The following is a 14,863-nucleotide window of genomic DNA, read 5'->3' as shown; positions in this document are numbered from 1 at the left end:
TTTCTTTCTGATTGGCTAAGAACTAAACAATTCATTCGCTGATTGGCTGTAGAGTCATTGGCGTTGCTGTCAACAGAAAAAACATGGCGGCTCCCGTTAGATGCATGGCTGGATCCTCCAGCAGAAGCAACACAACTAGTTTTCAGAAAAAAACCCGCAGCAAACTCGTTTCTATCCCTGGGACCAGACCGTCTGTACAGAACGGACAACTCTTACTGTCATCTGGCGTCAGCTCGCTTGACTACGTTATTGGTTAGTATAATTCACTCGGTTTAAGCTCACTGTCAAGTGGATGTGTACTAAATTCATTTTTGACATGCCTTTCTATCGTCTACATATTCTTAATACATCCAGGAATAATTCAGCATCAATACACTTTTGTTTGCACCACTGTCACACACTGTCTGTTTTAAACGAGACATGCCCTAATTCTATCAATATCAGGGTTTTCACTTTATTACGCGTATAATCTTTGCATTATATTAAACTTTATTGTATTATATGAAATATTTTTGTATTGTGTGTTGATTATGATTACTATCCTGGTATGTATAAAAAACGACAGAATATCCCCTGATAAAAAATGGTTTTGTTTACACACACACACACACACATACATATATATATATATATATATATATATATATATATATATATATATATATATATATATATATATATATATATAATGGTTTTCTATTTTAATATACTTATTTCTGTGATAACTTATTTTTGTTCAGTCATTACTCCAGTCTTCAGTGTCACATGGTCCTTCAGAAATCATTCTAATATGCTGATTTAGTATCAATGTTGGAAAAGTTGTGGTGCTTAATATATGATATATATTTTATAACCTGTAATACTTTTTTCAGGATTATTTGATGAATAAAAAGACCAAATGTCCCCACAAGTATAGTAAAACAACCTGAGATCACCTACATTGTGTTACAAGGGAAATGGGTTAATAAACATACTAAATTACGGTATATATTTTTTGCAAATGTAAAAATGCAGAAAGTTGTGTGGGATGGTTAGTGTGAGGGGATAGAATATACAGTTTGTACAGTATTAAAACTATTATGTCTATGGAGAGTCCCCACAAAGATAGAGAACTAGTGTGTGTCTGTGTGTGTGTGTGGTGGACGCACATAATAATGCTAAATACCAGCTGGTATAATATGCAAAATAATACATTTATTTCAATGTAGGTGTATTTAAGCCTTTCTGATTAAGTTATGGATATAACAACACATTATTATTTTATGTCATTAAATATACACTTTTTTCCCCTTAGGTGGTGGTCTGGCAGTTGGAACTCTGCTACTTGTAGGTAAGCAATGAAGCAATTTATTTATAATATCATGTCATGTCATGTCATTAAGTTGTTAAAGATATTCTTATTTCTGGCTATATTTTTTCACTTAGCCACTGCTTTGCATGTCATAATGGCTAGTGTACAGGGATTATTAAAAATAATGTTTTCATTAGATGTTAGAAGATTCATCTTTTCATGTTGCAGAGTACAGTACAAAGCCAATGGAATTTAACAAAATTGCAAATAGTGTGTGTGTAGTTGCTTATGAAACTACAAATTTAAGGATCAGTTGGCTGATAGCTCATTATATGATGATACCTCTGATTGCAGACCGTTTTTGTTTTGTGGCATGAAACCTTGCGATAGGTGTTGCAAGTCTTTTCTTCTCTATTTGGATGTATTTCCTGGATTCTTGAACAAGAAAAAATGTAGGGCGGGACTTGGTTTTGGCCATTGGTAACTGATTGGATGGTGGTTTGCTATTGGATCTCATGTGAGTGACAGGTTGTCCCGCCCTCACACCAGTAAACATGTCATCAGAGAAGATAAGTTATTTTGAGTAAAGATTATGAGGACACATGAATAAATAAAAAAATCATGTGCACAGATAAATCATTTATAATGCCCCATAAAATATAAAAAAAAATCCCATAAAAATTGTGATTCATGGTGACTTAACAGCAGTTTAGAGTAGTTTGACAGATTCAAAATTGAGGGTCTTTCTGTTGCATCTCATCAGTATTATTCATTTATTTATTTTGACATAAGGGTAAGAAAGTTGCCACTGTTTGCTTTGCACTCTAGTATATGACCTCTATTATAGATTTTTCATTGAATAATTATTGCTTTGGATGTAGCTTATTATTTTCAAAACATATATTCATGAGGATCTTATATCTTCACATCCAAATTTCTATTCTGTGCATTCTTTTGTCCTTTTTTCACTTCATTGGAAGTGGATTGGTCATGGTCCTTTATGATCTATCGAGTCCTGTCTAGGTCACTTACGTCCTCAACATGTGATCATGTGACCCACATGAAAGATACCACTGGTGTGTGTGAGTGAGAGAGAGAGAGATATGTTTATTCTTTCTATAATAGAAGGAAATGATCTGCCTAAATGGCATGGTCTACTTTATCTATTATACAACAAATTATGTCAAATAAGTTTATTTCATTTTCTTTCGTTCTTTCAGATGTTAACAAAGGTGAAGCGTGTAATTTTTGCATTACAAGTTGCACCAAGCTAAATGGTAAAACATCATTTAATTTGAACACTTCTCCGACCTGCCATTGGTTGGTTAAATAGATAGTAAAATTACACAATTGGTTTAGCCAGTGTTGCTGTGTTAGGATGCAGAAATATTTCAGTGTATGTATGCCTTAGTTATTATTATTGTCTCAGCATGCGTATTAAAGGGTTAGTTCACCCAAAAATTAAAATTATGTAATTTACTCATCCTCATGTTGTTCCAAACCTTTACGAGTTTCTTTCTTCTGTTGAACACAGAAGATATTTTAAAGAATGTTGATAACCCTACTAGACAGTTGACGGCACCCATTGACTTCCATAGTAGGAAAAAAAATACTATGGAAGTCAATGGCTCCTGTCAACTGTCTGCTTATCAACATTCTTCAAAATATCTTCTTTTGTGTTCTCTTACAGAAACTCATACAGGTTTGGAACAACATGAGGATGAGTAAATGATGACAAATTTTATTTTGGAGGGAACTATCCCTTTAAGAAAGTATTTTACTAGTGAAATATTATACACACTTCACCTTTCAGATTAGGGTCCAATTTGTAAGCTATTTATGTAGAGTCAAATTGAGCTGTTATTATTTGATGCAACAGTAATTCAAGTAAATAAATTATAGATGGTAGATGTGTCCCCAGAGGTTGCGCGTTTAATCTAGATTTGTATTACCGGTTCCACTGTGAATCAGTGGGACTCAGACGGCAAACATATGGAGGCAGGAGGGCAGAAGTGTTGACCCAAATTTCCCCTGCAGCTTTGAGTGACTGACTCACACTCGCTGCACTCACAGACTCCCACTGCCTTACACACATGCTTAAAGCACGACTTGCATTATTCTTTCACCAAAAGAGGTCTGCATCAGAAAAGATAGGAAGTCTCTAGATGCCCCACCTTTTGGGTGACGGATATGTGCCAGAGTCTCTACAGCACCCCCAACACATCTCATTCTGCCCCCGAAACACCCCCGCTAGGCTAATAGCACCCGCAGGTTTCATTTGTAAGGCGCCATAGAAACGGCACCACAATAGGCCCCATCTCGAGTGGGCCCATCTGGGTGTCTTTGTCGGGGCCGCTGAAAGCCACAAAGGCCTGCTGACCTAGAAACACATCAATAAGAAAGAGGGGAGTTCTTCCGATGACAAATTGAAGAGCTGAGGAATTTTTTTTTTCTTCCGTTGGTGATGGAATATGAGAGGCATCCCGGTTTGTAGGAAGAGTCGGGAAGAGGACAGGAAACCCCTCATTCTCTCCTGCTGTTGGAGGAATCCTTCAGAGGTCACACAGAGGCTTTAGACTTGTGTGGGTTTGAGGGTGTTTGTTGGAGAGAATGGAAGTGTGAGTTGGAGAGGAAGAAGCAGACTGTCAGTGTTTCTTAGAGGACCATTGCTGAACGCTATTACAGGAAGTCAGATTAACGGGGGTTGTGCGAAGTGATGTAAAATGTGTATTTAAAAAGAAATGTTGTCAAATATATACTGTATAAGCCAATACATTGTTGACCAGTCAGATATGGTCAAAACCATTTTGCCACCAGATTTTTCTGTTTTAAACAAAACTTTATTTATTTATTTATTTATGTCAGCACTAAACCAATTGGGAAGCTGATTGGAAAGTTAATTTACAATAAAAAAAATACACTCCGTTGATCAGAGGTCCGTTTTTCTCAGCAAGGAATGGATACATTAAGTTGATCAAATGGGACCGTAAAAAGTTTCGTTGTGACAATTTCAAATAAATGCTGTTCTTGTTAACTTTCAATTCATTCAGAATCATGGCAACAAGAAAACAAATCTGTTTCCACAAAATAGGCTGCTCAACTGTTTTAAACATTGGAAACAAAATAAATGCTTCTTGAGCATCAAATCATCATATTAGAATGATTTCTGAAGGATCATGTGACACTGAAGACTGGAGTAACGATGCTTAAAATTCAGCTTTGCATCACAGGAATAAATTACATTTTAAAATAAAATGAATAAATAAATTGAAGGTTTTTATTTAATTAGTTATTTTAAATTGTAATACTACTTCATAATATTAAAGGTTTTACTGCATTTTGATGAAATGAATTCAGCCTGGCTGAGCATGATGTTCTTTAAAAACATTTGTTTAGATTCTTAGACAAACTTCAAACTTTTGAATGGTAGTTTAACAGATAACATTTATGTAATTTACATAATATAATATTTAAAAATTCAGTTGGAGTAGATCATTTTTTTCTGACATATTTATTTTTCTATTATTTATATAATAATATTATTACTATTATACTATATATATATATATATTTTAGAATAATAGAATATTATATAAATAATAGAAAAATAAATATGTCAGAAACAAATTATCTGCTCCAACTGAAAATTAAAATATTAATATATATATATATATATATATATATATATATATATATAGGATTAATATATATTTTAGTATAATAGAATGTTATATAAATAATAGAAAAATAAATGTGTCAGAAACAAATTATCTGCTCCAACTGAAAATTAAAATATTAATATATATATATATATATATATATATATATATATAGGATTAATATATATTTTAGTATAATAGAATGTTATATAAATAATAGAAAAATAAATGTTGTATTATCTGCTCCAACTGAAAATTAAAATATTATATTAAAATAAAATACTATATATATATATATATATATATATATATATATATATATATATATATATATATATATATATATATATATATATATATATATATATATATATATATATAATTTTTTTAATTTTTTTTAAAAAACATTTTTATAGGATTATAGTATATTATACAGTATATTGCTTTGCTATGAAAAATATTTGCATAAAATCCCAGTGAATAATTTTTATTCAAGCTGGTCCAAACAAACCAGCTTGCTAAAATTGAATTGGACTTTACAATGCTTCAGGTGAGACAGAATAGATATTTTAGATGAGAGTGATTGATTATTGCCCCCCAAGCAACTGCCACTGGAAGAAATTGAAATGAAACATGTCTGCAGCTATGAAAATGTTCATCTCAGTACCTCAGAAGAACTAGGATCAACAGAATATAATTTATCAAATGTTTGTCTGTATAAATATCTGATGGAGATTTCATCATCACACGGTTGAGGATGAAGTATAGTGTTGAAGAGCTTGTAGATAGATCAAGACAGCTGTTCCCTTCTCTTTTCCTCACTTCTGTACATTTCAGCTACAGGAGATATAACATGTCATATTCATACCTTTCATGTATGGTGTAGGTGCTGATGGACTGACCATTAAATCCATTACAATCACACTGGCCTCTGATCCTATGTCAGACGTCCCATTCGGCATCTATGATAAAGTGGCTAGTGTGTTTGCCATCAATAGCAACCAGAACAAACAGTTGTTCTGTTATTTCAACCAAGTTTAGTGTTGTTTTTGTTCTCCACGTTGGGATATTTACAGTATCTGATCCGATGGTGACTCTCTGGTCGTGACGCACGTCAAGAGGCTCACCGCTCTTTGTTTTGGTGCAGTTTGGGTTGATGCATGTGGCACTGATGGTGATTTCTGTTCACAGAAGAGGACCGCTATGACAGCTACTCCCGCATGCTGCTCAAGTACTTCCTGGCGGAGGGAGTTGTGTGCGGACATGAACTCTTCCTGGCATCCGCCCGAGATCACCCTGATGAGATCATGCAGGTAAGAATCAAATCGAATCAAGTGTTCACACTCGGCCCCTGTGACACTTTGGTCAAGTTTTTTGGTTCTGTGAAGTCTAAGTACATCAAAATGCATTATTTACAATCGTATTCTCCTTGTATAACTAGCACCTAGACCTCAAAACAATAAACCTTGAGAAATCTGTGTGTCTTTAGCAGTAAAATATTATTCTCAGCTTTGGCTGGGAACAGTTTGACTGAACGTGACACAGTGTCTGTATGTGTTATTATGACTCTGATTTATGTATCTACTTCTGGTCTATGGACTCTTTGAAACTGCTGCCTCTCTGTGTTGTATACTTTTGTTATTGGGTGTGTTTGGAATAGAATATCAGACTATTATTTTTGCTGTGTATATTGGATGTATAGTCTGCATAGTATTTACAGTTACATTTTACATTTATGCTTGTATCCAAAGCAACTTACATTGCATTTTGAGGTACTGTACACATTTTACTTATCAGTTCTTGCTTTCCCTGGGAATCGAACCCATGACCTTGGCATTGTAAACGCCAACGCTCCACTGTTTGAGCTGTTTTTTTTTTTTAAGTATAGGATATGCTTTCTAAATCTATCTCACAATGCATGCAAATTGAGCTCGCATTGCCAATGTGTCAAATTATACATTTTTAACATTGCTTCAGCAGTTTGAGCAGACATTATTTTATTTTATTAAAATTGTATTAATTCTGACATAATTTGCATATTTTGTTGTTTCATTTGATCAAAAAATATTTTATTTGACGGACCATCATTCACATCTTTTCTTCATTACTTTATCATACTTTTTTTACATCTTTTCTTGCTTCATTATTTGATTAGACATTTTATAATATTACCCTATATTTTGACTTCATTTACATCTTTTCTTGCTTCATTATTTGATCAGACATTTAATTCACTGTTTTTTTTAAATAATTTTATTCTGATGTAATTCACATCTTTTCTTGATTCAATGATCAAACATTTTTATTGTTTTTATTTTATTTTTTCCATAATTCACATATTTTCTTGCTTTATAATTTGATCACATTTTATTTATTAGTTTTTATTTTGTCTTATTTTAACATTATTTGCATCTTTTCTTGCTTCACTATTTGATCAGATAATTTTAATTTTATTTGTTGCCAGTGACACATAGTCTTACTATGTGCATGCATGTCAATGTATTTTTGAATTTATATAGTTGTCTTTTGCATACCGTTTCAACTATTACATAAAAAAATAGCATACTAGGCTGTTCTCAATGTCTAGTGTATATACTGTGTGTAAATGTAAATGTAAAATGTAAATGTGTCCTTTAGTCACTACTCTAATATTCCATTCCAAGCATAGGCAGTGTTTTCTCTCTCATCTCCTTCCCCATGTAAGCTTTCCCAGACTGATACATGAATGTTTTTGTGTGGGAGCTCAGGGAGTTACCTGTGAACGTTAACGGGTCTCACCTTAATGACAGTGGACAGGAGTTTCTCTCTCGCTGGCCCCTGATTGGCCCCCAGTTAACACACGCTTAATGAGGGCCTGTTGTTGCCCTTCAGACTGTTCCTGCATTGAGCTGTTATTTGTGAAACAGTCTCTGTTTTTTGTTATTGCAGTGTCTGTATGAATTTTCCCTTAAGGGAGACAGTTCCCACCTTCATTTTGGCATTTTTTGGCATTAACGACAGTATCAACCCTGTTGTTTTGATGTGTTTGTTCATACTTTTAGCCTTGTTAAAACGGGTCACTTGACATTTATTTCCCTTTTCACAGGTGAGCTCTGGCCAAGACAGTGGCTTAAACAAGCTTTAGTCTATCTAGATACAGTGTCAAATAGATAAAATATGTAGCAATTTAGTTAATGAACTGGTTGATTAATGCTATTTTTTATTTTTGGTTTCAAAAATGGGATAATATTTGTTCCAGTTTTAAATCCCTCTAGCGTTTAATGTCAGGAACAAGATGTCTTGCCGTATTCAGATTGCATTTGTCAAATGTAAAATAGGATAAACATTTTAAAGTCTGAATTTTTATTTTTTGCTTTTTCATGTTCTTCTGTGTCTAAAATATATGCATTTTTCAAAGAGAGAAATAAAATGTTGGACTTGATTCTGTCCATTAGGAATTGATTGGATGGTTGTGGTTTGCTATTGGTCGATCTCATGTGAGTGACAGGTTGTCCCGCCCTCGCGCCAGTAATATCATGTCGCTGCAAGAGGGAGGGGAAGTTATTTCAATTAAAGATTACGAGGACATTAAAAAAATTATGATGTGCACGTATAAATCATTAATAATAAATACTGCAATGTTCCATAACAAAATAATTGTCCATTTTTCATTTCATGGTGACTTTAACTAATGTTTTTTTTTATATTTATTTTCTTAAATAGGAACTCCCTTCTCCAATTATGGATGAAGTTGCCAGCCTGAAAATCAGTGAGGGTCAACCTCAACCGAGCGACCCAGAGAATCCAGACACAATGAAAATCGCCTGGCGCTACCAGAACCAACCCAGAGTTCAGGTAAAAGATCTGTTGGGAAGTGCTTTTATTCAGTAAAACATTGAGAAATCAACCACACACATTGACATGATCGTATTAGATGGCGTTTGCTAAAATTGTTTTAAATTGATAGTCCTGTTTATAAAGAAGAGGTTCTCAAATGGTTTCGATTCAGGTAAAATAAAATTATAATACGTATGCAAATGCATTATAATTTTCAAATTGTTAAAATGCATTATGGTTGGTAATTCAGATTTGAAGAAGTCTTGTTTATTTTACTTTGCATAGTTTTTTTTTTTGGAGAATAAATGCATGTCACACAACCTGTTCATCTTATATGTCTAGCTTTTATGCCAAAATGCCATATAGTTTGATTGGACACACAACTTTCGATATCAACAACCAAAGCAATGTGAAGAATTTTGTCTTCCCTTTTAAAAATTGCCAAGCCTTTTTATTTTACTACCCTGCCAATGCAATATTTTATGGTTAGTTAGTTGCATTTTCCGATTTGCATTTACCATTTTAGCATTGTTTTATCCCTGCTTTCCGCGACCCTATCAGAACATGTATGAACCTGTGACTCATTTTTGGGTTGCGACCAACTACTTTTATACCGGCTAAGGAAAGGGGGGTTGGGAAAAATAGTGTCCTATAATAAATATATCAATTCCTACCCACCCAGCACTGTGAATAGGCTTTCGCTGTTCTCATTCACAGTTTAGGTGGATTACTCACGCTTAGCTGGTTATAGGTGGACTTAAAACCCGAGGAGACAGGAGGACATGGAGGTTCTATTCAGCCTCAAGCCTTTTACAATGGAACAGCAGCTTCCAGCACCCCCAAATCCCCTCACAGCCCTCGCCGTGGCGTCCCCGTGCGCCTCTTTCTTCCGTTCGGAGAAAAGACCCCTCCCACCAGCCCATAATCCAGATTGCTATGGAGATTAGGGGGACACCAGTGAGTCCCCAAAGATTTCACTCTTTCTGTCTGTGTTTTCTGACAACTTTTGCTCGTTCTCCCCCCCCCCCCCCCCCCCCCCCCACTTCTCATTGGATATTCTTTCCATTCATCAAAGAATCCTGAAAAAAAAACTACCACTGTTTCCTCAGAAAATTTAGCTGAACTGTTTTCACCATAGATAGCAAATCAGCATAATAGAATGATTTCTGGAGGATATTGATGCTGAATATTCAGCTTTGACATCATATGAATAAATGAATAAACAAGATTTCACAGTATTAGTGTTTTTGCTGTATTTTTGATCAATAATAAATGCAGCATTGATGAGCATAAGAGACTTCTTTGAAAAGCATTTAAAAAATCGTCCTGACCCCAAACTTTTAACAATAAGGTACAACTATCGCTCTTTCTCTTCCCTGACTTTCTTTCCTCTGCTTCTCATTGGATATTTCCACTCTTATTTTCTTATTTCATCCTCTCCCCCCCCCCCCCCCCCCATCACCCTTTCTTCCTCCCCTGTCTCAGAGGGGATACTTACCCTCCTTAACCTTTATCATACCTCTGTCCTCTTCACAAAGCACCAGTAAATCTAGTAAGGGATTTGCATCCTAAACATAGAGCGTCCCCCTCGTTTCACGTTCTCAATGGAGACACCAGATCAAAGTTCAGTCAGTCAAAACTCATCCCGTAACATTAAAGGGGTCGACCCGACCTGCCCACTAAACGAGGTTGAGCGCCAAGCCGTCAATTTTCGAAGGTGGTGCTGGAACACATAAGAGTTGCTGATCCAGATCAGGAGAAGATTAGGGGCTCACCTCACTGCTCGTTAGAAACCCCCAAAAATCCAGACCCCCTCACAACCTCAGGAATACATCTGCCTGCGTACAACTGTGTTTTTCTAAGCCTAAGTGGTCAGTCTTGTCTGAAAGTCATTATGTTTTCAATGGCTTAACGAATCATCTGGGTTTCTTACAGTTCAACAATCTCTAAATGTATGAATGGTTAAATAGCACTTTATTATGTACTATTGTGCACCTAAAATGCTTTACAATAATTTAAGGGGAAAATTATCATGAATGATGAAAACCAGGGTGGGAAATTAACTTTTTTGTCCACCAGCCACAGTGGCTGGTGGATGCCCAATTTTACCAGCCACTTATATTTTTTACCAGCCACTTTTTCCTGAATTCAAATTGCAAGAAAGAAATTGCTTTAATACGTTTTTTATTTATTTCAGGGTACCCCCAGGATCCTCCAGCTTAAATTCAAGGCTTTTTAAGACCTTTTTAATACCATTTCAAATTAAATTCAATGCCAACTTCGTACCCATTCCAACATAAGTATGAGGGGAAAATATCAAATCTGTATAAATTTTAAACCCTGGAAAATAATTATGTAGGCTACTATCTAGGCTACTTGAATTAAATAAAACATTTTATTTAAATGATCAGTCATATTTAATACATACGCAACAGCGTTGTAGTCCGCTTGGTGTGTGTAGGCCAGTGTTCATTTTGGCAACCATTTTTGATTCAGTCTTAGTCTTCATCTTCAGACGAAAATGCTTATGAATGCAAACTTTTAGTCATTACTTTTAGTAAACTGCAGTTACTTTAGGTAGCTATTTTATATGTAGTCTTTAGACAGAAAATGTCATAATTATTCTCTCTAGGCCATTCAATTAAGCTTATGATGATAAATTATTTACATTGCACTCTTTAGCAGTAGCACTTGTGCAATTCTACATATCCCTTTTCCTAAGTTCCTCTCTTCCACTTATGGTGCGTTCACACCGGACGCGAATAGCGCGTCAGGCGCGAGTGATTCCAATGTTAAGTCAATGCAAAGACGCGTTACGCGCGTAAAACGCGTGTAACGCGTCTTTGCATTGACTTAACATTGAAATCACTCGCGCCTGACGCGCTATTCGCGTCCGGTGTGAACGCACCATTAGACTGCAGTCACACCTTTTCCATTAAGGGACAATATTCGCCCCCTTTAATACATTTTTTCATTAAATTTTTAACCTTTATAATACCTTTTAAAAATAAATAATGCTTTAAATAAAACAATGTTCAATAAATATGCAATGTTAAAAAACGTTTTTAATATTAATACAAATATTATATTAAAATAGCCAGTAGGTGGCAGTCATCGAGTCATTCATTCATTGAATCTCACGATTCGTTCAAAGCCACAGATTTCGTTGCAAAAGAGCAATAAGCCTGACTATACTGTTTTAAATGCAGTACATCACTTAAATGTTAACGTTACCCCTTTTTTTTACTGTTGTATAAAATCAATGTCACATTTGAAATCGTGTGGATATTCGGGAAACATTGCATTCTTGCTCATATAGCCTATAATCAACATTAAAACACTGCTGGATATCAGCCTGCATTTTGATCGCAGATTTAGTCGCACAAACAGCGCAAGCGGCTCGTGACAGAACACAGACCGACTGAATGACACTTTAATTTAAGTAGAAAATCTCAAATAAAGATCGCTGAACTCCAGCTTGTCTGTGTTTTCAGATCATCCGCGCTTCAGCAGTGTAGAGAGCGCGCGCGCGCATGGTTAAAAATAATTTCCCTTTCTTCTGCACCAGCTCAGCTCAGCTATATATATACACTTTTTATTTTATTTTTATTCTCAGCTTAGCTATGTGTATAAGTTATACAGTATAACGGTCTCTTCAGCGCCGTGACACGCAGCGCTGAAAACCAATCAAAAGAGTTACTCGACAAAAGTGTATTATTGTTACTTAGCAACCGCATTCTTTGACAAAGGCTGTCCAATCCGTACAATGAAATCACTCGCAGCATGTGTTTATTGGTTACTACTTAATACATTCAATGTTAAGTCAATGTAAAGACGCGTTTATGCGCGTCTGGTGGTCCTGTCCTGGTCCCTCGATGGATGCTAATTTTTGCGAACTGTATTCGCTTTTGGTGCGAACGCAGCATTATTATAATCCACCCGCCACTGTGGCTGGTATACACGGCAAAGTCACCCGCCACTTTGAAAAAGTACCCGCCCTCGGCGGGTGGCGGGTGCTTATTTCCCACCCTGATGAAAACCATGACTGTAAATTGGTGCAAAGAGAGTATAATAATTACTTTTTTGATACGTTTGATAACTTATAAAATGTCACTTACTTATGTTCAGTTCACAAAAAATATTAGTAAACCCATTGACTTTTTAAGTCAATGTAAATTATAAGTAAATAAACTTAATGCTTAATTGAAAAAAAATAAGTTTTGTGAACTTGACAATTCCATATTACTTAATTTTTACGATTAAGCATGAAGTTTATTTACTTACTTTTAAGGCTATGGGTTTCCTCAAGAAGTTAAGTCAACTGATCACTTTTTACAGTGTAATAAAATTGCAGGTCAACATGTTTACTAATCAATAGCAATTTTATAGTGTTTTAAAATAAACCACTAGAAAATAAAGTTTTTCTTTCTTTTTTTTATAGACTGCATTGGCGTCCTCATTGAGGTTTGGTCATTACTATGACGTATCCAAGACCATGGAGCCCGAGCTACGGCAAACAGCCAAATGCCACAGTTTTTATCAGCTACAGGAAACACCAGTAACCACAGGATCAAGGTAACTAAGGCCACGTTCACACCAGAAGAATATGGCTGTCAGTCAGGTGTTTTAGTCCTTAATACTCTTACATTCACACACAGCTACGGTTATTTACTGGAGTGACAACCACATCCTGTAACCAAACTCACACCTGTAAATTTTCAGGACTCACAACCGCATTCTCGGAAAACCCGAGTTGTGTGAACGGAACCGGTGTATTTTCGGTAACCTCGGCGGAGATATGAGCTGTGTGTCATCTGAAGGTTTTAGATCCAGTCACTATTCTCCACTGGAGATGCTCACATCAGTATTGTGTTCTACGCATGATTTTATGAGGCAAAGTCCAAAAATGCGTTTTTGCACCCTTGAAGGATTATTCAGGAAGGGGACGCCATTTGTAGGGCCTTCCTAATCGAAAGTGAGTAGCTGAATCTCTTCATGAAGGGCCTTTCTAGAAGAGCGTTAGCGAAGGGATTGTGTTATCGTCACTTCAATGAAGTCATTTAATCGTTCAGGGATTAATTTAAATCTAGATATGTTGGTAGAGTTGGAGTTAACAAATAAACAGAATAATTCAAGTTGTTTTGTTGTGATATATTACACACATTTTCGTCATGCAATTCATATTAAAGGGATAGTTCATCCAAAAATGAAAATTCTGTCATAAGTCACTCACTCTCGTGTCACGACACATTTGAGCTTCAGCAAGAACCAATGAGGTTCATTCTCGTGTGTTACGCAGCACGTTTGATCGTCCACAAGAACCAATGAGGTTTGTTCTCACTCGTCAACAGGCTCAGTTGAGCTTCTGTTTATGTTCGCTGATCAATATTTAAATGTGAATATAAGCCTAAATTAAATCTGCTCATCATATAAAGCAATTGAGTCTGTTCAGAAAATTTGGACTAACTGCTAAATTCATATGGATTTAGTTTTATGCACTCTTTATGAACTTTTTGAAGCTTTAAAGTGGTAGTTGCGTAGCTGTCAATGGAGGGACAGAAAGCTCTCAAATTTCATCAAAAATATCTTCATTGGTGTTCCGAAGATGAACGAAAGTATTGCGGGTTTGGAACGACATCAGGGTGAGTAATTAATGACAGTTTATGTTTAAATAAACATAACACAAACGTTTATATTTAAAAAAAGTTTAATAGCTAAGAAATGTGTTTAATGCTTATAAAGTTAAGAGCAGATTGGAAACACACACACACAAAGCATTTAAAAAAAATTCTTCACTTATTTTATCATTTTCATTTATACACTTATTTGTATCATATTAACAGCAATGATAAGTTATTCCTGTTGTCGCTGCCTAGCTTTGTTGAGGTAACATTCCATGGGAAGCTAATGAGGAAATGACATGATCTTTCATTGCTTCCTTCGCCAAGTGCGTTCCAAATGGCGTCATTATTCAAAGTCCCTCGAAAGTCCCCACTTCAAGGGCTCTGACCTTCGGAGTCAATAGGGCATAGGGATGCTCACATGGACGTCACCATCTTTGAGATTAACGTCTAATACTAGTCTGCTTGATTATCTA

At 35.4% G+C, this 14,863-nt stretch overlaps 1 protein-coding gene across 2 annotated transcripts in view; it reads left to right on the top strand.

The window, feature by feature from the left end:
• The first annotated feature begins 49 nt into the window (after nucleotides 1-49).
• elp4 (elongator acetyltransferase complex subunit 4) overlaps nucleotides 50-14,863 on the top strand; it is a 79,930-nt gene continuing 65,116 nt past the window's right edge. Inside the window, exons 1-5 of one of the 2 annotated variants that reach the window (XM_079593704.1) lie at nucleotides 50-252; nucleotides 1,295-1,330; nucleotides 6,142-6,263; nucleotides 8,653-8,784; nucleotides 13,208-13,341. In XM_079593704.1, coding sequence (XP_079449830.1) covers nucleotides 84-252; nucleotides 1,295-1,330; nucleotides 6,142-6,263; nucleotides 8,653-8,784; nucleotides 13,208-13,341 — 593 coding nt within the window. In that variant the 5' untranslated portion in view covers nucleotides 50-83. The remainder of the gene's footprint in view (nucleotides 253-1,294; nucleotides 1,331-6,141; nucleotides 6,264-8,652; nucleotides 8,785-13,207; nucleotides 13,342-14,863) is intronic. The other variant, XR_013795462.1, reaches the window with a different exon arrangement.

This window comes from Phoxinus phoxinus, assembly GCF_949152265.1.
Source record: "Phoxinus phoxinus genome assembly, chromosome: 2".
Lineage (NCBI taxonomy): Eukaryota > Metazoa > Chordata > Actinopteri > Cypriniformes > Leuciscidae > Phoxinus > Phoxinus phoxinus.
This window is presented reverse-complemented; position numbering and strand designations above follow the sequence as displayed.